At 38.8% G+C, this 22279-nt stretch overlaps 2 protein-coding genes across 4 annotated transcripts; both read right to left on the minus strand.

The window, feature by feature from the left end:
* Positions 1-1256: 1256 nt before the first annotated feature.
* LOC103133460 (stromal membrane-associated protein 1-like) lies at positions 1257-14890 on the minus strand. The gene is made up of 6 exons (XM_016667534.1): positions 14592-14890; positions 14062-14195; positions 12093-12245; positions 10880-11096; positions 9773-10110; positions 1257-1954 (listed from the first exon to the last, which is right to left on the minus strand). The coding sequence occupies exons 1-6, from the start codon at positions 14707-14709 to the stop codon at positions 1817-1819; spliced, it is 1098 nt and encodes a 365-aa protein (XP_016523020.1). The 5' UTR covers positions 14710-14890; the 3' UTR covers positions 1257-1816.
* Positions 14891-15551: 661 nt separating this feature from the next.
* cenpk (centromere protein K) lies at positions 15552-20784 on the minus strand. 3 transcript variants are annotated; one of them, XM_016666153.1, is made up of 11 exons: positions 20663-20775; positions 20324-20425; positions 20190-20246; positions 18732-18795; positions 18437-18483; positions 18256-18338; positions 18018-18116; positions 17529-17664; positions 17394-17447; positions 16020-16190; positions 15552-15986 (listed from the first exon to the last, which is right to left on the minus strand). In XM_016666153.1, exons 1-10 carry the CDS (start codon positions 20678-20680, stop codon positions 16035-16037), a joined length of 816 nt encoding a protein of 271 aa, XP_016521639.1. In that variant the 5' UTR covers positions 20681-20775; the 3' UTR covers positions 15552-15986; positions 16020-16034. The 3 variants fall into 3 exon arrangements, with proteins under 3 accessions (XP_016521639.1, XP_007543064.1, XP_016521634.1); XM_007543002.2 differs by having other exon boundaries at positions 15552-16190; positions 20678-20784; XM_016666148.1 differs by having other exon boundaries at positions 15552-16190.
* Between the last annotated feature and the right edge of the window lie 1495 nt (positions 20785-22279).

Here is a 22279-nt window from a genome sequence, read left to right on the forward strand (position 1 = left end):
AAAAGAGTCCAAAGAGTAATTCAAATGAATTCCACATCTTATACCCTGAAAAGTTAAAAAACACAAATTGAACGACTTTTTTTTTTTTGTCTTTTTTTCCTAACTGCAGTGGCGCTTTGCTTTTTTTTTTTTTTTCCCAAATAGAGCAACACATGAACTAATCTTTGCTCCTCAGATGCTTCCAGCTCAGTTTTCAGTCCTTGGATAACATGAGAAGTTCTGCATACCACGCATTCGGAAGAACCCACAAAACGTCCCAAATCCTTTCGCTTATGGCGGATGACGATACCAAACAGTTTCGCTGACAGATGCTAAATCCAGTCCAGATTTCTTCACAGTGCTTCTGCAAAGCGGTGACTTCAGGATGAGTTTGGTAGATGATGCTGGAAACCTCACAGACAGAATTGATCCATGCATGCTTAAGACAGAATCTGATAACTCTAAAGTATATTCCTGATATAACCTTAGAACTAATATTTACCGCATGGTTTAAGTTAAAGAAAGCAGAAATTATGTGTCTAAGTTTTACACCTCTGTGAAAAAGCATTTATCTCCTTTTTTTTGACACACTTGCATGTTTCCAATCAAACAAATGTTAATATAAGCCAATAATAGTATTTTCAGACAATTTCCTGCTCCATGCTTTGTTGGAACAGCCAGGGGACTCCTAGAGTGTTTACCAGTGAACACAGCAAGACTTATAAAGGCATGAATGAGTGTTTGAAGTGCAGCTCAATTCATTTGTGTTCAAAGTTCACCACCTAAACAGACTGAACTAAATACTAAATTCACATCTCCAACAGTAAAACTACTTGCAAATGATCGACACACACTTGGCAGTCAGTAAGTGCACACCCTGACAGAAAATGCCACCACTGTGTCTGCATGATATATCCAAATCTTTTGCAAGTTTGGGAGAGTATGTTCATAACGTAACTTATGTTCAAAATTCTCAAAATATGCGAGCTACCCCCGTGAATATTTCAACGCTTTTATGCATAATGCTGCCAACGTATCCCCTTTGGCATTAATCAGAGCAGAGACCCAGAAGGCAAGTTTCCCCGTCCAACATCAGTGTCTAACCTTACAAATGCATTTGTGGAACAATCAAAAGGATTAAAGATATTATAGCTGCAAAGGGTGAGCCAAAGTTCCATGTTACATTAAAATGAGTCACTTCTAAAAGTTGGACAATTTCTTTAAATAATTTCTTAATGGTTTAGATCAGAACTTTAGTCACAGAAGACGCAGAAGTGCAATCAGCTTTACCAGTTTAATTTTATAGGGGAACCACAGGTACTTTAAAAGAAGGTGATACAGCGCTGTACATCTGGGAGCCGCACTGACTGCCTTGATAGTCACCTCCTCCCTTTAAATACTAATTATTTAAATGTTCTATAATCTGATATTGATACAGAGATACAATAAAAGCTTGTGTAACTGGTCCTGCAGCTTTACTGATATGTCAATGTTGGGACTGTTTCCTTATATTTTGTTATTGTTTTTTTTTTGTTTGTTTGTTTGGTTTTTTTTTTTTTCCAAAAAAGGAAAATAAAAAGTTAGGAGGCAGAAACTGCCAATCGTGGAATCCTGTATTTCTCCCAATTCACTCACACAATAGAGAGAAAGAGAGACAGAAAGGGAGAAAGAGGGAAACAAAAAAGAAAGAGATACAATTGTCGTGTTCTGAAGGCTGGTCCGTGATGGAAAGGGGCATCAGTTCATAGCGAGGTCCAGAGAAGCACAAATGATCATTTGCGCTTTCTGGGACTTTGACTCCTCCTCCGCCCGACCCCCCCCCGACCCGCTCCAAGGCTCACTTCCATAGCTGAGTGCTCAGAGTCTGACCGGATCCGGCGGCGGCGGCCCAACCGCCCATGGCTGAAGGAGGCTGACCGAAGGCCATCTGGCCCCCGGCGCCGTTCAGAGTCATCCCTGACATCTGCTGGTTCACCTGGGGAAGACACGGAGGGCGGTCAGGAGGAACATCGGACAGAACCGGCACCAGTCCAGCTGTGTCCAGATTCAGCAACATGTTTAATTCAGACTCAGACAAGTTCACCGTGACCCCCGTTAAAAGATGTGTGAAAAAGAAACTTTCAAATGAGTTCATCCCACGCTTGTTGGAAAAATCTAACCTTTAGTTTGAGTTTTTTATTTGGAGGGTAAAATTCACATGATAAAATAACTGCTGGTGAAAATTATTGGTTATGCTGACAGAGGGATGTTTGACATTTTCCCTTTGTGCTGGAATGTGCAGAAACGTTGGTCCTGCATGTTTGTGGCTTATTATTCTGCCAAACATCTGAACATCTTCAGTTTTCTGGCACAATCAGACACACACACACATATATATATATATATATATATATATATGTNATGTTATTCGTTAATCGACTGGAACTAATGTTAATCAGCTTACGACTAATTGTTACTTAATAATTCATTAGATTAACTGTTTGCATCCTTAGTTCACACTGAGCAAATAAACATCCATCTGACCTGTATTTGTCAGATATAATAGCTGAAACTGAATTACCAATTTAACCATCTTAGCCATCACCAGTGCATGTCCCCATATGTCCTGACTACTATTGCTGGGGTAATTTCAGTCATAAAAAAAACAACATGTTTATTTTGGCCTGTTGGTTCTCACCAGCAGGGACTTGCTGGGACATGCTGTTTGTTCCATACAGCGACAGAATCGAGTCCTTGGACAGCGGCTTCTTGGTCCCGTCCTCGGCTTTAGCGGCGCTACTGCTGTCGCTGAACAGGTCCAGGTCGGCCTGCCCTGACCCTGAGCTGGCTCCGCCCCCCACGCAGCCCGCAGCCGGAGCTTGTGTCGGAGTGCTGGCCGTGGTACCGGAGCTCCCCTGGAAGGACGACAGAAAGCTGATATTAAAAAAACAAAAACCCCTATAAATGTATTTTGTTCTCATCGATAAAAAATAAGTGTTACTTCTACAGAGTTCACTTAAAGCATGCAAAGCACTGAAACAAACAAAAACAAAATATTTTCTGTTAAAAAAGCGCCACTCGAAACCAAATATTAATGACATTTGAGCCATAAAATGTCATGAATATATATATATATATATTTTTTTTTTCTTTATCAGACCTTCTTTTGGTCAGACTATAATTTAGAAGAACTGAGCCATATCCTTCATCCTGCTTTATTCGTTCCAAAACCAGATGAGCATTTGGGATTGATGAATAGTGTTTACTAGTAACTACTGTTGAACTGAGTTGGAATCAATGAAAAAAAAAAAAGTGGTAAACATCCAACCAGAATCATCCCTGAAACTTATTACTTAATACTAATATATGACTGAGTATAACTTATGGGGACAATTATGTGTATATTTGAGTACACTAAATTAAACTAAATCTACAGTTATTTGAAACATCATATGTTCTTTCAAAAACTTCATAGAAGTTGTGTGTGGCATCATCAGTGATGTTAAATGTTCTCTGATTGGACGTACGTGTCTTTTCACTAACAGGCTAAATTATCTCACGCATGAGATAATGGATGAGATCATTTTCTGCATGCAGAAAATATGGTCCCATAACATCTGCATCAAATAGATTACAAGATAATAAGTGGAAGAGTTAATGGCATCTTTTAATTGAATTGTTTATCCGAACCTTAAGCAATATGTGGACTTCTAATAAGAAAATCCACCATTAAAGTCTTCATCGACTGTTTAATGAAGAGTAAAATTTTGCTCTTTTATTTTTTTTTTCAACCAATATCAATAGTTACCACTTTTTCTCCAACACATTTATTTTTAAGTTTGACCAGCAGGAAACCACCGCTGCTGCTGCTGCTGCTGCTGCTGAGTCACGACTGGATCGGGCGTTTTTACCTGAGAAAACTGAGCTGCAGATGTGGATGACGGCAGAGGGTTGGACACCATGGGGCCAAATATATCCAGGTCATTGTTCTGGTTTGTGCTTGTGCTACCATTGTTAGCTGATGCTGCAGCGGCGGGCGTGTCTGTGGCAGAACGGAAAGCAAACTGGTTTTACAGGAGGAATACAGCCTCGACAGAGGGAGCAGCATTCCTCCTCGTCTCAGTGAAAAGCCTTCTGCTTCTTCACTTCATTCTGCCTGTATTCATCAGAAATGGAGCATAACAATAAGACCGGAATGATATCTGACAATGTCCCATCACTCAATTGGAAAAACAAACAAACAAAAAACAAAAAACAAGTGAATTCACGTTTACACAGATATCGGCTCGATAGCAGGCGGTTCAGCACGAGCCAGAGGCATGAGGAAACCAACACGGACGACTTGTTCCTGTTTGCATTTGATGCTGGTCTGTGTGCGATCGCAGATCTGTAATACACGGCAGGATTAGAGGCTTATTGAGGCGACTTCAGGTTCAGGGATTTTCAGCATGACAAAGCTGGTTTGTTTGTCGCCATGGCAACTCGGGGCTGAAACCTAACCTGATTCACAGCAGTTCGTGTTTGCGGAGAGGTTTGGGAGGTCGACGTACATCGAAATGCCAACCTCGGGCCAATCGGTGCGGTTAGAAAAGAAGCACCGAAGATAAAAACACCGCGTGGGCTGAGGGCGGACCGAAAAATGTAAAAATTTCATTTTCTGATGTAGCAGAGAAAGAGCTGAAGTCGCAGGAGTTGTAAGGAGCACAGAAACGTGTGTCATATTCACTCCCCCACCTGCTGCTGATCAGCTGGCTCACCAAAGGCTGCCACAGCTACCTTGGCTGTAGGGAAATATTTACAGTTGTATACAGAGCAGGCAATTTCCAGTCAACTTCTTAGCGTCGAACTGGCGCATCACATACATTACGGACAAACGTTAGCAATTATGTAAAATTTAAAACCTCAAAAAGAGTCCACGCCTCCAGCAAATAATCATTTCTCAACAGCGGAGAGCCCAGGTCCTCTGTATGAAGCAAAGTGTAGAACAAGGGGCTGGTTTCTAACCAGGCTGTAATTGTTGTTTAATGCAGCAGAAACTGTCTTAGTATGGCATTTGGATTTTAGTCTCTTAGAGAAACTAAGTTGCTTCATAGCAGCAAGTACTATCCACAAACAACCGCTTAAATAAAACCATGTTGCTGAGAAAGATATCATTTATATTTTCACAGTAGCAGTGGTCTGTGTTAGCAGTGAGCCCAAAGCAAAAAGAAACATCAAAACTGTTCAACTACTTATTATTATTTTTTTAACGACAAGTCTTATCATCATTGCCACATTCTTCTACACTTTCACATTTTTTCCTGACCCACAACTAACTCAAGTTTTCCCTCATTCTTCTCTTTGCCTTCCACTGTCAGGACTTTAACGTCACACTTGGTGAACTTTAGCATCTGTAAATACAGAGTCGGCATACAGAGTTGCAGTGCACAACACCTATTATGAAATACATTGCATCACAGCAAACTTTTGTTGTTACAATGTAGCCCATATTGACATTTTCATGGCGAGTGCAATTTGATATACTGTTGCAAATTGCAGCTCAAAATAAGGATATATCGCACTCGGTTTTAAGCATCTGATTTTACAAAAACGTCAAGAGAATCTGCTGCTGGTGTTACTGAAAGCCCACTAAAAGAAGAGCCTATTGGTGAAGCAAGTAACTGAGATCTGGTCACTCAGAGATCTGGTCACTCAGAGATCTGGTCACTCAGAGATCTGGTCACTCAGAGATCTGGTCACTCTGGATGGATTTTAATGCCAGGTGTAAAAAGTCAGACTCAATCCCTCCATTTTTCGGTGATTTCTCTGCAAGTCTATTATTTTACACAGTTACTTGACGTTTGCTTCCTGTCAGGGAGCATCCCTTTCCTTCTTTAATATGATTGGTTCCCTTGTTCCTCCTCTGACCATTTTGCATAATTATGCACATTTATAATAGCTAGAAAGATCCGAGTTCATTTCCCCATCTGAGAGCAGGCTTTTCAGACACCCCAAAACCCTACCTACAATGTTAAATGTTGAACCTTCTTCAAGATGCAGGCCTCTTGTGTTTTATTATTTAGCCTAACCAGGTCACTGCTACCAATCTGTCTTGCTTTTTGTTGCATTTGAAACTGAGCTGCAGATCATGTGAAACTTTAAACTTGCATCAGGGTTTTTAATCGAAACAAGAAGTTAGAGGCCTGGCGTCAGCAGCTTTAGCACTTCCTCTTCTGAACACAAACACAACAACTAGCATTCAGCCGTTTCTGGTGTAAAGCAGCAGGAATAAAGTTTAGCTGGAAGCTAAAAGTCTTTCGCTGCATCATAAGAGGAATCAGAATATATCAGCTTAATGCAAATGATGCCGGCTAAAGCGACGTATCTGTTCTGATGGGGTTTGGCAGAGGAAGTTTTCTCTCTGACTCGTCGGCTCGATCAAAACAAAGTGTGAAAAATGAATCTACCACAGACGGGGTAAACGGCAACTATTAGGCAACACCGTGACATGTTCCCGCTCCCCTGTGACCGGCCACTACGGCCAAAAACCAACATTTTACTAAGCTCAACTGTAAATACAAGATATTCCTGCAGTGGTTCAAATACAGTCCCGACGCGTGTATGACAAGCACAATGAAAATAAAACAGGAAACAATGCAGTTCAGCATGTTTTTAAACCTACATTTCTAACTAATAATATTTGAGTTTGCACATTTTACACTCACCAAGGCCTAGTAGGTTCACAGGGGGCTCTGAAGACTTTGCAGGACTTATTTTGGGAGCTGGCCTGGACTCTTCACTCTGAGAGCAAAATATGTTTTAAAGCAAAACTTAAAAGGCAGCAAAAGCAGAAAACAACTCAAACGGCTCAGTTTATGTGTGCTCCAGACTCACCTTGGTGTAAGAAGACACCTTGTTCCCTCTGTCCGGCTCCTTCTCCTTCTTACTATCTTTCGGCTGACGACACAGACACAAAAAACACTGAACAACTGAAACCACTTTTATCTTCAGCCTTCTCTGATGAGACGCATAAATCGGGCTCAAGACAAACTGTCGCTAAGGCAACCATGCGACAATGCCCCCTAAGACGCCTTTCTATTTTGTCCTCCTGAGACTTGTGGAGTTTTTAATTTTACCTCCTTCACCATCCTCCTCACTGTGGGAGGTCAAAGTTTAAGCAGTTTTAACCTTTTAATCATTACTCTACAGATGCGGGCAACTTTCTTGAATCAACCTCTTACTCCAAAGGTAAGTTCTCTTGTTTTTCTCCACTTTTAGGAGTGACTATGTTGACTTCTGTGTCTATATAGTCAAATGTAAAATATCTGGGTCGCATATGCAGTTTGCTTCTCATCACACTGCATGTGGCTCTCTTTAGTCTTAACCCCCATAGTGCCAATATTAAAAGCACTTTTGCAGAGCATGAACCTAGCCTCTCATGGGTTGGCAACGGGAGAGAGCCAGTGGTGAAAATGAAAGAATAAATTTGAGCTCTAACGGCTCGACACACAGGAAGCAACGTAGACGAGACACAAGAAAGTTGAAATATGTTCTAACTTTTTGTCTTGATTGTGTCCCAAAGCTAGCTAGAAAGGGTATATTAGCAGCTAGCTATCGGCAGTCTCGACCACGGTGAGCCACAAAACGTAATGAAGATGTCGGCGCTCAACTCAAACTTTTGTTTGACAGAAAAGGCCCACGAGAAAAAAAAAGCTACATATGAGATAAAATAGTTGTGCCACAACAAAATTTAAGACCTGTGTTTATCGAATTTAAGGCCAACATGCATTATTTAACCAATTTAAGACTTATTAAGCCTTAATTGTAGATATTAATTTTAGACTTTTAAGGTTGTGCGGACAGTCTGCTCATAAAGTAAAACGTTTAAATGTACATTTGAAAAATTATTCAGTTGCACTCATTTTACAGGAATTGTTGGCGACCTCATCAATTGTGGGACCAACAATTTTGTTCAAAACAATTTCTTTAAAACTTCAGAATGAGATTATTCTGCTGCAAAAGAAGATAAACTTAATCTTAAGGCTTTTTATGCATCTTTACCAAAGGTGCCAATGTTTGTGTAGGGGGGGGGCTTTATATGGATGCTTAATACGTACACTGCTTCTAATGATTGCATTCTTGTTGTAGTATTTCTTCTTCTCGTATTTATCCCTGATGAAGAATTCAACTGCTCTGAGGGAAGCAGTTAAGGAGGAAACTGAGCAACAAAGATGCAGAACACAGACACCATAAGAGAGCATGGGAACGTTGGGCTTCTGTGTCAGCTGACAGCAAAAAGATACTGGTCTGTCTGAGGTCTTCTGAAGCTGTCTGGAAGGTTGGCTTCATAAAGCTGCCTGGCCTTGGTGTTACCCATTTCCTGTATGCTCTGGGGGGAAAAAAAGGGGGAAATAAAAAGGTGTAAAGTCAGCAATCAAATAAGACTCCAGATAAGCTCAGTGATATCAAATCAGAGTCATCAGAAGGACCTTTGAAGCAGAGTCTCTGCTGCTCCGTCATGCCTGAAAGTACAAGCAGCAGTTTTGCATCTAGTTTGTTTGGCAGAGCTTTGTCGATGTTGGGCTTTTTTTTTTTTTTTTCCTTTTTCTCCAACACGTCTATATTAAAAANTAGTTTGTTCAGATTACATTTAGTTTAAAGGGAATGAGATGGAAGGTTTCTAAAATGTCAGCATATCTAATTTAAGAAATTAAAGAACATTTAATTGCTCAACATACCAAAATGATTTAGATTTAATACCCCCATTAAGTCTAAAACATATTGTAATAATTTGTTTCCCCTTACAGATTAAGCAAATTAATTTCAATTTTGTCAACTTAAAATTTAAACCTGGTCTAGCAAACTACAACTTCCTTAAGTGCACAGATTCTTAGCCAACTATTAAAATATTTGAATATTTAGAAAGGTTAGGCTTGAAAGCCCTTTTCCCATGATGAGGTAGCAAAAAAACAAAAGTAGTAAAAAAAAGAAAACCAAAGACAAACAAAAAGAAAAAGAAACAGGCTGGGCAATGAATCAAGAAATGCTTTTTCACACATCATTTACTAGGTTTACCAGGGTGTCCACATTTCATTGTTTCCCAACTTCACTAAAAATGTGGCAGTGATTTAGAGTTCCTTTTTAACCAGAATACATGCTAATCATCTCCAAAGTGTGATGAAAAGCTTTCTTTACACTTCTTTTGTGCATTTCCATGTGCAGCAGTTTGCCTAAATAATAATAAACACTTTTATTGTACTCTGGATGTTTTACCTTAAAGTTTCAGTATTCCAAATAGTTTGAAAAATAAAAATTGCAGAAAAAAATACTAATTCTGAAGTTGTAGAAGTGCTGCCACCTAGTGGTTACTGAGTGGCAGTGTGGCCATATGATATGAGGCGAGTTCCACCTGTCATTAGCTAATTTGTAATGTTGGTACGCAATTTTCCTTAAGGTATGAGCATGATTATCTTTGATTTTCTTGGTAAAGGTACTAATACTAATGCTGGAAGAAAACAAATGTCCTCTACCTGCATTAACTATCATATTCCCAAATGTAAATTTTCATCATCTTCACTGTTTTTTACGGCTTTAGTTAAGGAAATTGAACTACATTTGTCCAAATGTTCCATCAAATGTTTCTAATTTGTCATGTCTGTAATATCTTCTACTTTATTGTTTCTGCACTTGTATATTTACTGTAAAGGCCTACACCTCTGGCATACTTTTCTCATATTCTCTGTTCTATTCATTTGCTTTTCTTTGTATTTGTAAACACAGATGTTTTCTCAATAAAAAAAAAAAGAAAAGAAAAAAAAAGTTACGGTGGCTGTACCTGACCCATGTTCCAAGGAGCCTGCTGTCCCGGCTGGATGGCGTACATCCCCTGAGCGGGCATCATGCCTGCAGGCATCGGCGCACCCTGGGGTCCCATCATCCTGGGGGCCATGCCCATCATTCCGGTGGCGGGCGCGTTTCCCATGAAGCCGTTCGGCATCGTCATGCCCACCATCATGGCGGGATTGGGCCCCATCATGGCCGCCCCGCTCTGGGCCATCATCGCACCCATGACGGTGGTGGGCGGCACAGCAGCTCCCATGCCTGGAAAGGCCTGATAACCCGGGGTGGCCTGAACAGGAAACTGCATCTGAGAGGGGCCCATGAACATCCCGGCTGACGAGGGGGAAAGAAAAAAAAAAAAAGAGAACAAGACGGTTGAGGAAGTTTAACATTGAAAAAAAACCTTCAGACTTTCATTCAAAAGAAAAAGTTTAAAAGTTCACAGCAGGTTTGCAAATCATCGATTAAAAAGTTAATATAAAGTTGACTGATCTTATGATTGCAGAATGACTAATTAATAAGCGGCCATTTTCTTAAAACCACATCCTCAACTTTGTAGCTCATAAGTTTTTGGTTAAGAAGTTAACGCTGCTCCATCCTGCACTACTGAAGTAAAACTTAAGGAGTTTCACTTCATTCTGTTTAAATTTCAAATCAAAATGGCATAAAGTGCAATTTGCATTCCACAACAGACTCTGATCGGACTGTTTCTCTTTCCCGTTCTGCTCCGCCATATTTGTTTCTGTATGAACTGGCTTCGCTTAAGGATGACCAGTGGCGCCCTCTTCTGGATGGAGGTGAAGCACTGAAAGAAGGCCTAAGAGGATGTTATTCGTTAATCGACTGGAACTAATGTTAATCAGCTTACGACTAATTGTTACTTAATAATTCATTAGATTAACTGTTTGCATCCTTAGTTCACACTGAGCAAATAAACATCCATCTGACCTGTATTTGTCAGATATAATAGCTGAAACTGAATTACCAATTTAACCATCTTAGCCATCACCAGTGCATGTCCCCATATGTCCTGACTACTATTGCTGGGGTAATTTCAGTCATAAAAAAAACAACATGTTTATTTTGGCCTGTTGGTTCTCACCAGCAGGGACTTGCTGGGACATGCTGTTTGTTCCATACAGCGACAGAATCGAGTCCTTGGACAGCGGCTTCTTGGTCCCGTCCTCGGCTTTAGCGGCGCTACTGCTGTCGCTGAACAGGTCCAGGTCGGCCTGCCCTGACCCTGAGCTGGCTCCGCCCCCCACGCAGCCCGCAGCCGGAGCTTGTGTCGGAGTGCTGGCCGTGGTACCGGAGCTCCCCTGGAAGGACGACAGAAAGCTGATATTAAAAAAACAAAAACCCCTATAAATGTATTTTGTTCTCATCGATAAAAAATAAGTGTTCCTTCTACAGAGTTCACTTAAAGCATGCAAAGCACTGAAACAAACAAAAACAAAATATTTTCTGTTAAAAAAGCGCCACTCGAAACCAAATATTAATGACATTTGAGCCATAAAATGTCATGAATATATATATATATATATTTTTTTTTTCTTTATCAGACCTTCTTTTGGTCAGACTATAATTTAGAAGAACTGAGCCATATCCTTCATCCTGCTTTATTCGTTCCAAAACCAGATGAGCATTTGGGATTGATGAATAGTGTTTACTAGTAACTACTGTTGAACTGAGTTGGAATCAATGAAAAAAAAAAAAGTGGTAAACATCCAACCAGAATCATCCCTGAAACTTATTACTTAATACTAATATATGACTGAGTATAACTTATGGGGACAATTATGTGTATATTTGACTATACTAAATTATACTAAATCTAGAGTTATTTGAAACATCATATGTTCTTTCAAAAACTTCATAGAAGTTGTGTGTGGCATCATCAGTGATGTTAAATGTTCTCTGATTGGACGTACGTGTCTTTTCACTAACAGGCTAAATTATCTCACGCATGAGATAATGGATGAGATCATTTTCTGCATGCAGAAAATATGGTCCCATAACATCTGCATCAAATAGATTACAAGATAATAAGTGGAAGAGTTAATGGCATCTTTTAATTGAATTGTTTATCCGAACCTTAAGCAATATGTGGACTTCTAATAAGAAAATCCACCATTAAAGTCTTCATCGACTGTTTAATGAAGAGTAAAATTTTGCTCTTTTATTTTTTTTTTCAACCAATATCAATAGTTACCACTTTTTCTCCAACACATTTATTTTTAAGTTTGACCAGCAGGAAACCACCGCTGCTGCTGCTGCTGCTGCTGCTGAGTCACGACTGGATCGGGCGTTTTTACCTGAGAAAACTGAGCTGCAGATGTGGATGACGGCAGAGGGTTGGACACCATGGGGCCAAATATATCCAGGTCATTGTTCTGGTTTGTGCTTGTGCTACCATTGTTAGCTGATGCTGCAGCGGCGGGCGTGTCTGTGGCAGAACAGAAAGCAAACTGGTTTTACAGGAGGAATACAGCCTCGACAGAGGGAGCAGCATTCCTCCTCGTCTCAGTGAAAAGCCTTCTGCTTCTTCACTTCATTCTGCCTGTATTCATCAGAAATGGAGCATAACAATAAGACCGGAATGATATCTGACAATGTCCCATCACTCAATTGGAAAAACAAACAAACAAAAAAAACAAAAAACAAGTGAATTCACGTTTACACAGATATCGGCTCGATAGCAGGCGGTTCAGCACGAGCCAGAGGCATGAGGAAACCAACACGGACGACTTGTTCCTGTTTGCATTTGATGCTGGTCTGTGTGCGATCGCAGATCTGTAATACACGGCAGGATTAGAGGCTTATTGAGGCGACTTCAGGTTCAGGGATTTTCAGCATGACAAAGCTGGTTTGTTTGTCGCCATGGCAACTCGGGGCNTTTGAAACTACAAATCGACAATTCAGGATTATGATCATTAGTTTTAACTATATTTAGACTAATAATAATAATAATAACATTTGAAAGGGGCAGATGCAGTTTTTTTCTGTCTGTAGATTATCCTGAATTCACATCCAGTAGTTTTGACAGTGAAACATTTTTGAATTCTTCGCTGGGATCAGATTTCAGCTGCTGTTCAGTTCAGTGCTTTCTTTGCTACTTTCATTTCAAATGACACAACAAACAACAAATCTCTGTGACAGGCGTGTCAGATTCCCATAGCTACAATTAGAGCTTTCAATTAGAGGCTAAACAACATGATATTGTATTTTTTATATATACATCTAGTGGCTATATTTAAAAAAGATTGGTTGCTGGTTGATATTCCTGATAGCTTACTTATTTTATTTAGCCAATATAAAGTTGTTTTGTTGTTTTATTTTGAACTGGGGTGAAAATAATGATTTCTATTTGCCAGTAAGCTGAAAATACCAAGCTATAAGCAGTAACTTATTTTCCTATAAGATTCATTAGAGCAGGCTGCAATATTCAACCACTTTGCGTCAAGATTGAAGATGCTCTAGGATTTGGAAAACAGAAAATAATTGAAAAATAAAATAGGAAAAATACAATCTAGTCAAAATGACGACATTCCTCTAATAACAAATCACAAACTGTTTGTGCAAATCATGCCAATTGTGTGTGAACTAGACCTGGGTCAGTTAACAACACATCAAATTTCAAAATCAAAGTTTTGGTGTTCAGCATTTATTTATTGTTTCGAGTCTGCACATCAAAAATGAAAACAATAATTAAATGCTAAACATTGCATCACTGCAACATCAATAGACAGCTAACAGACAAGGTAATTAGAAGCAGGGCAAAGACTGTATGTGAGTTTGTTTCTGAAGTTTTTGCTCCAGCAAATAAAAGGATACATAAGAACAAACCTACTTAGCTGATACAAAGTGTAGATTCCACAAAAAAAGAGAAAGTACTTAATTTATTGTTAAGAATTTAGTTGTTCTTCTTTTGAAAATTAATGGAAGCTGAATGCCTTTTTAGTCAAGGTCTGAATATTCCAGTTTTTACAGAACTAATATCGCATCCTCTTGAAACTAATGTAACCTCTTTGATTATTAATACGAATGTTAGAAATCAACACATGAATATGTGGAACCACTATAAAAAGCTACGTCATATTGAGGATAATCTTTTAATGTTTTATGGCAATGTCTTAAATTCATCACATGTTTCAATATAAATTAATTGACCATAAATTTCCCCAGAATTTTATGTCCTGGTATCATTTAAAGGCTCTTTGAGATGATACTCCTCCCATGCGTTTGAAAGCTTTGCTAACCTCAGTCAAAGACAGGAAACAGTACCTGGATCTGTTCTGAGGTCCATTGGTCCAGGTTGACTGATTTCACTCTGGATATGTGTACTCCCAGGTTCCTGTGGATGCCTGCACACCGGATGCAGATGAAAACTCCCAGATTCCAGGATGCCCATCTTGGACCTGTTGAGGGCGGAAAACAGTGATAACGTGAGACGTTTCCAGAGGAACGACACCAACATGTTCGATCATGTTGAGGTCCCAGAACGGAAAGCAATAAAAATGTGTCCCAACAAGAAAACAAGTCAGGGTTTTCTAGGGAAGATGAGTCGGTGTTCATTAAAGCGGCGGGTGCAGGGAAGCAGCGGGGGAGCTTAGGTAGATTTACAGAAGTTAGCTCGCTGCTTAGCAACTTAGTTTAGCTTAGGGGTAAGAAATGTCAGCTGACCAGTTTGAGCCGTTTAGCTTAGAAGAGCAACACAACGGTAAGGCGGTGCTGTTATTTCTCTGCCGATAGATTTAAAGGACTACACATTTTACACAAAACCAATAAAACACTGTGCGGAGTGAACGCCGCACCTTTCGCTTCGCAGTCGGCGCAGTACTTGTTGTCTTCCTCCCTCAGCATTTTGGACAGGATGGCCTGGTGCTGCTCGTTAAGTTTCTGGGCCTTCTCTCTCTCCGAGCGGGTCGTCATGTTTGCTGCTTCGGCGGGGCTTGTTTCAGTGAAGCAATTGGTATTTTAATCAGTCGTCAGTGAAGAGAAGTTTTATGGTAAAATATCATAATCGGAGGTCTAAAAACCTCCGACTGGGAAATGAAGACACCCGGAACCGGAATCTCCTCTCCGCCCACAGGAATCCTAAAGCTGACGAGGCGGACTCATCGGATTGGGTGAGCGTTCTGACGTCATCTGACGCAGTGCTTAGAGTGGCATACGTTTTGATTACTACGCTTTAAATTTTTAAGAACGTTTACATGGTTTCTAAATTATTACAGTAAATAATTTTTACAAGTTAGCTGCTGTCTGTTCCGTTGATTCTTGACACTAGGTTGACATTTTATACTCCACCGTATTTATGTTTAATAAAACAATAGAATTCTGGATAGTAATTATAATTACTACTGAGAATTTTCTGAACGCACCAATAAAAACACATACTAAGTATTTTTATTTGGAAATCAATTTAACTTTAGTGTTTAAAAATAAATGATCAGCAAATCAGTTTTAGATTAATCACCTGTAAGTAAAGCAGTTACCATTACTCACTTACCTTGATAGATAACGCTTACAGGTGAAAAAGAATCCAAGATGTTATAAGAGTAAAAGCCTTTATAGTTGATTTATGAATCAAGCGAGTACTATAATGCATAAAATTCGTGTATAAAGCATCAATATTTAGTATCATTTGAGGCACACATTTGATTTGCTGCTTTTTCTGCCTCGGAAGTATAAGCTAGACTAAAAATGCATCTTGGAAATTACCTTCAGTGTTGTCTTTTAAATTTATATATACACACACATCAATGAAGTAATCTAGCAAAGCACATAAAAATGTGTTTATTAAAGAAGCATAAACATTCAGAAACAAATATTAATAAAGTACAGACAAAACGTTTATTAGAATTAGGTGACTGATAGTTTGAATTAAATTTAACTTTTCTAGCTTTTATGCCAAAATAAGAAGTGAAGATCCCGTTTTATTTTATTGCTCGGTGAACAGCAATAAAACATCTGCTAAGATCACAAACACTTCAAGAACTTTAAAATCTCAGACTTATCAAAATAGCACATGGTGCCCATGCAAATGCAGAATATCTTATATTTGCAATAAGAACTAAATTAACACAAACAGAAATGAGTTGTATAACTAATACATATTTACAAAAAGTAACTCTCTTGTCTCGGTTCTTCAGACGGTTGTCAAAGAACTGTAGGGCTCAAATACACACAAATGAAAGACACTGACTGATGTGTTGTGCTTGAGAAAATTAAAGAGTAAAAATTTGAACATCAGTCAATTAGAAGAAGGTCTCCAGGCGGATCTTGAAGTTGTTCTCCTGGTGTCTCACTGCGATCCCATACCGAAGCAGCATCTCCACGTACGGTGGCCAGAACGTGTGATCTATCGTAACATAAGGGTCGTGCGGCGTGTTCATGACTTTGTCCATAAGAACCTGCAGGTGTTGTCGACATAGAGAGGTATTTGGGTTTTCTTAGACTGTTCTGGAACAAACATGTCAAGTAAAAACAGGCCATGCACTGAACAAGGAGCTTCATCACGGTTACCAAAAACCTCCAGGATGCAGCTTAATGAGTGATTTTAACTACATGTTTATTCTCATTCTTACACTTTTAGGGCTAAAGCAAAGACTAAAGACCTGAGAGAAAATAAAACCTTGATAAACCTTTGTTTCACACTGTAAATTACTTTAATAGTAAAGTAACAAAGGAGGGGATAAAATGAAAACCTTTTCATAACATTGAAGCTTTGTGTTTTCATTGTTTTTGTCTTTAATAAAAGTAGAACAAAAGTGCAACTAACCAAAGAGTTTTACATATGGCACTGACTACAGTTTGACTGCTTGCGCTGTTTATCAGTGCCACAGTAATAGTTTGTAGCGGTGAAATCAGAACTGATGCTAAGCAAACACTTGCACTAGTTTAGCACTAGAACCAATTTAGCTAAACCAAAAAGGAAGCTACATGTTGCAGCTCATGTTGATGTAATTACTTATTTTTATGGGTGCACCGATTGCAGTTTTCTGGCCGATCGCCGATTACCGATCTTTTGAAAAGCCTAATTACCGATTCCGATTTTGTCCAATGCCAGTTTTTTGTCTGAAATGTTGCTGAATATATCAAGAAAGTTGCTGAACTGGCAACAACAGGGTGACTATTGTTAACTGTAAATGTACAGATATGACCTGGTCGGCCGGTTTGTCAGTCAAACCTCTCCCACAGGAGAAAAGAAAAGCACAGTGGTTGATTTTTAGACTTTTGCCGAGGTTGATAATATTGGCGGATAAGATCGGCTTCACATGTAAAAATCAGCCGATTACCGATCTTCCAAAATTAAGGAAATTAGCCGGCCGATAAATCGGTGCACCCCTACTTATTTTCACTGTCTGAGCTATTTTTATGACCGCCTACAGCAAACAGCCACAACTTACATTATCTTGTAAAGTAGAACAACAGGGAATAAATTAGTATTTTAGTATTAGTATTGATTCACAAATCAATATTGTGAATTAAATATTCACAATATTGATTTTGTTTGCGATTAACTCAAATTTTGTTAACAAAAAAAGTAGAAAACTATTGAAATATTGACTGTTTTAACATGTCAATGTTAAAATAGAACGACATCGCACACCCACCTCAAGAATTTTACTGAGGGAAACAAGATCCTCACTTATCTTCAGGGGAATGTTCTGAAAATAAAAAATACATTTTAAAAAATGGAATATATAAAACAAACACTTTATTATCCACACTGCGGCAGGTTAACCCACCTTCTTCTTTTTGCTGGCAGTAGACTCGTCCTGAGGGAGAGGGACATGTTTCTCCAGAATGTCTCCCAGCGACTCCATCAGCTGTTCCTGATAAGCCTTCATTTTCTGGATTTTGGCCTTTGTCTCCAGAAGGATGCTGGAGGAACATAAATATAACCAGAGAATCACTGCGGTAATCTATAAATACTTAATTTCACCAGGCTTTCCTTCACATTTTGCACTTTAAACTAAAATTTCACATAGAGAAAGATTAGTGGAGTGATGGAAGGATCCCTATTTAATTTATACAATTAAAAATTAATTGTATAAATTAAATTGCATTTAATTTATTCAATTAAATAGGGAATACTCCTGGAATGAAACATATTTTTTTCCCGCCAAACCTATCCAGACCTGGAAAATCCATAAATCAGGTATGGATACCTTCCAGGCCGCATGGGAACCTCGAATGCCTCTTTTCATTTGGCGTCACATTGCCATCGCACTCACTTGTGCTCTGAATATTTCTCCTTTTCCACCCGAAGTCGTTCGATATGATCATTGGCAGCTAATAGCACCTGCTTCTTCTCCTCCAGCCATTTCTGCTCTCTGTAAAGCACGAGGCGAAACACAAAGTGCGAAGTCACAGAAAGGTCTCGTCCATTCAGTCCTGGGAAACATTTATGTGCTCTGATGAAGCAGAAAGTAGTGAAGGAAAGCTTTGCCGGGTAATGGAAAGGTCACGCACAGCTCTTTAGTCTCTCTCAATTTGTCTCTCTTGGCTTCACAACAAGAAACGACCATCTCCAGTTCGGAGCAAAGCTTGAGCATCTGCAGAGGACGACACGTGGGACATGTTTTGAGAAAAGTGGGAGGGAGGGGAATGTTTTATGATTTCTAAGGAATTTTTGTTTCACACATGGACACACCTCATCTTTTCCTGCATGAAGTAAAATTTCTGCGTTAGCCGCAAGCGCTGCGGAGGAGGTTAAAAGAAGAAGAAAAAGAAAAAAAATCAGTCAACAAAAACATTTAAACTCAGTCAAATTTGACATCGTTGAACGTTTTATTTTCCTTACATGACAAACTCGACAAAAATGTAACAGCAATACAAGATGTAGGATAGCAATGAGACTGTGGTGTGTGATATTAATATTAACATTCAGGCTGTAAATAGTAGAATGATGCAATGGTTTCATTGCAGTGGGAGAAGTGAGGACTTACAGCTCGGCTGCATGGACATCCACAGCTTCAGTTCAGCATCTGTAGCCGCCAGTCTGCTTACTGACTGTTACATGTGAAAATACACAGTAAAATAAAATAAAAAATAAAAAAGTCAAGTTAAATAAGCAAACCTGAAAGCAACAACATACAAATCAACTGAAGAACCAGGCAAGAATGAACTTGTACCAATTGTGAACTTACAAGCAAGGTTCTAAAAGTTGCAATTTTAACACAGCTGAAATATTTTTTTCCATCATACCACCCCTTTGGTGCATTGGAGTCGAAACGATTAATCAGATTAATCACTGACAGCTGATTTAGTAATCGATTAGACTACAGACTCAAAGCTGTTTAAAGAACATATTCAGAGCATTAACTGAGCCGCAATTGTACAAAAGAAAAATATACATTTTGCATTTGAAAAATTGTAAATATGTGCTAATCAGAACAAGTGACAGTTTTATCTTCACCTGGTTTACCTTTTGCTATCCAATCTGTAATAGGGTAATCCAAAAATCAATCAACACACTATCTCTACCCTGTACTGATTTTAAGTCAAGCAGGAAGTGCTGAGCTCTTCTCCTGTTGATGGCAGAAGTATTTATTTAGATGCAAGCTTTGCTACTGAGGATGATCAAGCCTACAGTACAGAAATGCTATGTTGCTTCATTTTAGGCTATTAAATGTTTTTTGTTTTTTTAAGAAATTGACATTTGCATCTTTTAATGCATTTCTAATATTGTATATAAAAAGGTTTTATAAGTTATATGAAAAATGTGCAGAAATTTTGTCCGATTAATTATCAGAACAACTGATTGGTCCAACAAACGTTCATCCTAAGACTGATCTGAAATATGCAGGACAGTGAGTCCCAAGGACCAGCTTTGGGCACCACCACAATAAATCATTCAATCACAAAAACAGATACAGTGGCAAAGCGCAAAACAAGGTGACAAACTAAAAACAGTCTTCGCATTAACAAGTTCTGGTACAGAAAGGGGAAAGTCATCATCTGGGAACTGGAAGTTTGTGACCTTCATTCCAGTTTTTCCCTCTAAAACAAGCTAAAGGGAGACCTGCTGCACAGAAGCAAGACTACAATCCTCAGTTTGCACACATTACGTGCAAAACGGCGAGCGAAGTTATGCTTTTGTTTGTGTGAGTAAAATGAGTAAGTGTGTAACTATGCTAATTTATTTAATACACTATTTATTGAGTGAAATCTGGAATAGCTTTGCATGGCGTGCAGTGTGGCTAAAAAAAATAAATAAATAAACAAAGGGAAGTGTCCCACCTTCAAAATACAAAGCAGTCATTGTTGTACCATCCAGTTAACATCCTAATTATTTGACTGAGGTGTGTCAAAGCAGCAAATGACCTCGAAAATTTACAGAAATGTCTCGTTTTCATAGAAATACAAGGATGAATGCAGAAGATGGAAACCTTTAACCATCTGACCTGTTCCTGGTGATTCTCACAGATGTCTGGTTCACACAGTATGATTTCATTCTGGAGCTGCAGACAAACATGACATCAATATTTATTATTTGTTTGTTTGCTCTAAAGTTTCATGGAGCGGAAAGATGGTTTACCTTCTCCAGTTGAGCAAATTGCTCCTCACATTGCTGCACCAGCTCCGACTCGGCGGCCTCTGAGAGCTGTCCAGCAGCTCTTCTGTCTGCCCGGACCTCACCCTGCAGGAGGAAGCAACACAGGCCGAAACATGACAATTATATACCCGCTTCAATACACAGAAAACCGCCAGCAAACGGCTAACAGTGTCCGCGCAAAGTCACGTTACATTATAAATCGAGAAAAGTTGACTAAAGAGCGGCGTCAGTTAGCACGGACCGATGTTCATTGTCATAAACATAAGATATTAAAAATACAGAATTAAACAGAAACACGAAAATCAATAAGGTACAACTCACGGGGTCACATCTTACCATGTTCAGTAAATCCAAACTTTTTTTCTAAACATACAAAACATACAATGTCCGTGTTTGTTTCAAAATGCCGCCCGACACTGGTGGCGTCATGACGTCAGCGACGTGGAGAGCGTTGCGTAATACTGCGCAGGTCAAATAGATACAATGTAAACAAAGTCCATCCGAAATTGCAGATTTCAGTGGCAAGTAATAGATAATAATAATAATAATAATAATAATAATAATAATAATAATAATAATAATAATAATAATAATAATAATAAGGAGAAGAAGAAGAAGTCATTTCTCCATCTAACTATAAAGAAATTTTTGATTGAAATCAGAGCTACCCCAAAGTTGAACGTGGCCCCAAACAGTTTTTTTTTTTAGATAGGGGCCATATTTTCTTCTTTGCATTGGGATTCCACCTTAAGGGACCAGGTTTGATTCTGTGTCACAAACAACCACTGACAAAAGCTACTCCTCACTGATAGTAGAAACCAGATATTTGAATAAACTTTATAAAAGGTATTATTCCCCCAAACTGTTTGACATCAAATCTATTTTTTCTTGTTTTAAATTAATTAGGATTACCTAAATTACTTTTATTGACGCGATACCAGAATTAACAGCGACTGTTTTGAAGGATTCATGACAGGTTCTGGGGTGTATTATGCAAAATCCAAATTTTCTGAGCATTATATCATGGCATGGTGTTATTCATTCATCAAAAACATACCCAGAGTGTTGCTTTGACTCAAAAATGCATGTTTGAGAAATTTTTGGACCTCTTGTGAGAGACATATGGTGGTGGGTTAAAGCCAGCTCACGATCTGGTTTGGAGCTGCAGTCTCCAGCAGAGCACACCTCTTCCCTGTTGTCTCCCCGCACACAGCTCCTTCAAACTAGCGGCAGCAGATATACATTTTGTTAAAATTACTTGTATCATATAATGCAACTACATTCAACTGTTTTATATGACAAGTGATAAAGTTTTGTTTTTATCCCAGTTTTATTGTTAAATCTAGCAGCCTGTGTGTTAGCCAGAATGCGCTGCCTTAAAAATTTGAATACGTTAAAACCTTATATAACTGTAACCCTGCCTTAATTTAAAGGATTAACTCGTTTGATTAAAGAAATCCTTTCGTTGTCTCACACTGCGGTGACTGTAGTCTTCCGTTCACCAGCAGGTGTCTCTGTTCGTCTCTTTGTCGCAGCTAAATGGAGTCAAAGATGATCTTCTTTTCTGCATTTGAACTGAATTTTGTCTGAATCATTTTTGTAACAGGTTTTTGTTTTGATCTGACTTCATAGAGCTCAGAATAAAATGGCCTGTTTCATATCATAATCAGTAATTTATTTATTCCTCATCTATTTCTCTGTTGTTTTTTCCCCCTAAATGTTCACATTTGTTCACATTCGGTTAATGTCTTTATCATCATCATCATTATTATCATTATTATTATTATTATTCTTATTATTATTATTATTATTATTATTATTATTATTATTGCAGTGATGTACAGCATTTATAACACAATAACAAGCTTACCACTGCTTATGCGATAGAAAAGAGTAGGGAGAACCGTTTTCGTCATCATCCATCAGAACTAGTGCTTG

Source organism: Poecilia formosa, unplaced genomic scaffold (genome assembly GCF_000485575.1).
Source record: "Poecilia formosa unplaced genomic scaffold, Poecilia_formosa-5.1.2 Scaffold11, whole genome shotgun sequence".
Taxonomy (NCBI): domain Eukaryota; kingdom Metazoa; phylum Chordata; class Actinopteri; order Cyprinodontiformes; family Poeciliidae; genus Poecilia; species Poecilia formosa.

Bases quoted from the DNA above. Each gene is read 5' to 3' on its own strand.
- LOC103133460 (XM_016667534.1), bottom strand. From the start codon at position 14,709: ATGACGACCCGCTCGGAGAGAGAGAAGGCCCAGAAACTTAACGAGCAG. The intron at 14,196-14,591 runs GTGCGGCGTTCA...CGCCCTCAACAG, and splicing joins CGCCGACTGCGAAGCGAAAG to GTCCAAGATGGGCATCCTGG. The intron at 11,097-12,092 runs GTAAAAACGCCC...TCGTCCTTCCAG, and splicing joins CTGCAGCTCAGTTTTCTCAG to GGGAGCTCCGGTACCACGGC.
- cenpk (XM_016666153.1), bottom strand. The intron at 20,247-20,323 runs GTAAACCATCTT...GTTTGTCTGCAG, and splicing joins AATTTGCTCAACTGGAGAAG to CTCCAGAATGAAATCATACT. The intron at 17,665-18,017 runs GTGAGTGCGATG...ATGTTCCTCCAG, and splicing joins GAGAAATATTCAGAGCACAA to CATCCTTCTGGAGACAAAGG.